General features: G+C 39.4%; 1 protein-coding gene across 1 annotated transcript in view; it reads right to left on the bottom strand.

Moving 5' to 3' along the window:
• Positions 1-2,441, bottom strand: part of KIN (Kin17 DNA and RNA binding protein) — a 48,900-nt gene that overhangs the window by 36,875 nt on the left and 9,584 nt on the right. Inside the window, exons 3-4 of the mRNA XM_011974947.1 lie at positions 805-848; positions 574-719 (exon numbers count right to left, since the gene is read on the bottom strand). Coding sequence (XP_011830337.1) covers positions 574-719; positions 805-848 — 190 coding nt within the window. The remainder of the gene's footprint in view (positions 1-573; positions 720-804; positions 849-2,441) is intronic.

Genomic DNA, 2,441 nt, shown 5'->3' with positions numbered 1-2,441 from the left:
AAATTCATGCAGCAAATGGGATTTTCCATATTTATATTTAATGAAATTTAGATACTATATATGGATTCAACCAACTGTGGGTGAGAAATATTCAAAAAAAGAAAAACGAATGGTTGCATCTGTACTGAACATGCACAGACATTTTTTCCTTCTCATTTTTCCCTAACAATAGAGTATAAAAACTATTTACATTGTATTAAATACTGCAAGAAATCGAGAGATGATTTAAAGTACGAGGGAGGATGTATATAGGTTATACGCAAGTACTATATCATTTTATTTTATATAAGGGACTTGAGTATCTGTGAATTCTGGTTATCAGCAAGGGGTCCTGGACCCAATCCCCAATGGATACCAAGAGACAACTGTATTATCTTGCATAGTGTTTATTCAATTCTACCTAAGTATTTAATATCCAATGGTTATATGATGTTCTATTAACTTAAGGCAGAAATTATGCTCCCAAAATGGAATCAAGTAACATGATGAATAAGCAAAACATTGACCCAATTTTTTTTCTTTTCTTATCCCAAACATCTCATCCTACAAAGATTAGAAATGGGAAAGAAAAACCAACTTTGAAATCTCATTCTTACCTTCTCTGCCCAGCCACTTAGTAAAATCAGTCAGAGTTTCCCACTGAGTTGCATTCATATGGATGTGCTCTCGGTGGCTGATGTATTCATTGTAGACAATGTTGTTGTGGACCCTTTTAGTGCCTGAGAACAAAATACGACACTGATGATCCTCAGAAGATTATGCGATTTAAAAAGTTATTATTTGCACAATACTTAAAATATTTACCAAAGCGTCTCCTGAGAAGTTCTAAAAAGTCATTTCGGAATTCCCTAATAAAGAAAGAAAGGAAAGCATTAAGGTAATTTCTACAAACATAAAGCATCATCTTTCTGAAATTTAAGCAGTAGTATAGTTTTTTGTTTTTGTTTTCTTGGAGATGGAGTCTCGTTCTTGTCACCCAAGCTGGAGTGCAATGGCGCAATCATGATCTCAGCTCACTGCAACCTCCACTTCCCAGGTTCAAGTGATTTCTCTTGCCTCAGCCTCTCAAGTATCTGGGATTACAGTGGTCTACCATCACGCCCGGCTAATTTTTTTTTTTTAATTTTTAGTAGAGATGGGGTTTCACCATGTTGGACAGGCTGGTCTCAAACTCCTGGCCTCAGGTGATCCACCTGCCTCAGCCTCTCAAGTTGCTGGGATTACAGGCATGAGCCACTGCATCCAGCCAGTATAGTTTTAATGCCCAAATGATATATGAAACATCTACATGAATATGGCTATGAACCTTTAAAAACTGATCAAGGAAAGAACTCCAAAAGATTACAGCTTTTAAGGATTAAGTTAAAAGGCAGTTTGGAGTTGAAATGTTTTGTCTTGGTAAAGCAGTCATAGAAAAAGTTACCACGTACCTTTGGAATGGTTCCTTCATGAAGTCTGTTAGTGCCACTGATGGTGGCATAATGACCCCAGTCTATCTATGATAACAAAACTGCCCTGATTCCACGTGAAATTGGCACTTAATATGTGGCTCTGAGCTGGGTACACTGTGGTAAGTGCTAGATAAACCTAGGTGAATAAGACATAAATCTTAACTTTCAAGGAGGTTACAATCTAGCAGAACCAATCATAATGAAAAAGAAACGTAACAAAATGTCATTGAAAGAGTCACAGGAGACGCCCAGAGGTGATTTGATTGTGGGCGGTGAAGGATAAGTAGAACCCTAGAGGTGAACTGCAAGAGAAAGTTCTTTCCAGCTGGCAAAGAAACATGAAAGCCTCACATATCTGAGAAATGGCTTCATTTGACTAAAATTTATGGCTGATAAAAATCAGAGTGAGAGGGAGGGTAGAGTAGAATAAGGGAGATGATGTGGCTGGAAAACCAAAATAAGGTTTGGCTAATTTTTGAAGTACCTTGAATGTCACGCGAAAGAGGCTGAGTTTTGTGCAGTCAATAGAAAAGCATTAAGTAATTTTGTTTGGGCCGGGTGCGATGGCTCATACCTGTAATCCCAGGACTTTGGGAGGTCGAGACAGGAGGATCACTTGAGCCCAGGAGTTCGAGACCAGCCTGGGCAACAAAGTGAGACACTGTCTCTAAACAAAAAAAATTTTAAAATTAGCCAGGTGTGGTGGCGTGCATCTATGTTCCCAGCTACACGGCAGGATGAAGCAGGAGGATTGCCTGAGCCCAGGAGGTCAAGGCTGTAGTAAGCCATGACTATGCCACAGAACAAGACCCTGTCTTAAAAAAAAAAAAAAAAAAAAGGCTCAACACGTTGGCTCATGCCTGTAATCCCAGCACTTTGGGAGACTAAGGTGGGCGGATCACGAGGAGGTCAGGAGATCGAGACCATCCTGGCTAACACGGTGAAACCCCATTTCTACTAAAAATACAAAAAATTAGCCGGGTGTGGTGG

The sequence above is a fragment of the Mandrillus leucophaeus genome, unplaced genomic scaffold, assembly GCF_000951045.1.
Source record: "Mandrillus leucophaeus isolate KB7577 unplaced genomic scaffold, Mleu.le_1.0 Scaffold15, whole genome shotgun sequence".
NCBI lineage: Eukaryota > Metazoa > Chordata > Mammalia > Primates > Cercopithecidae > Mandrillus > Mandrillus leucophaeus.
This window is presented reverse-complemented; position numbering and strand designations above follow the sequence as displayed.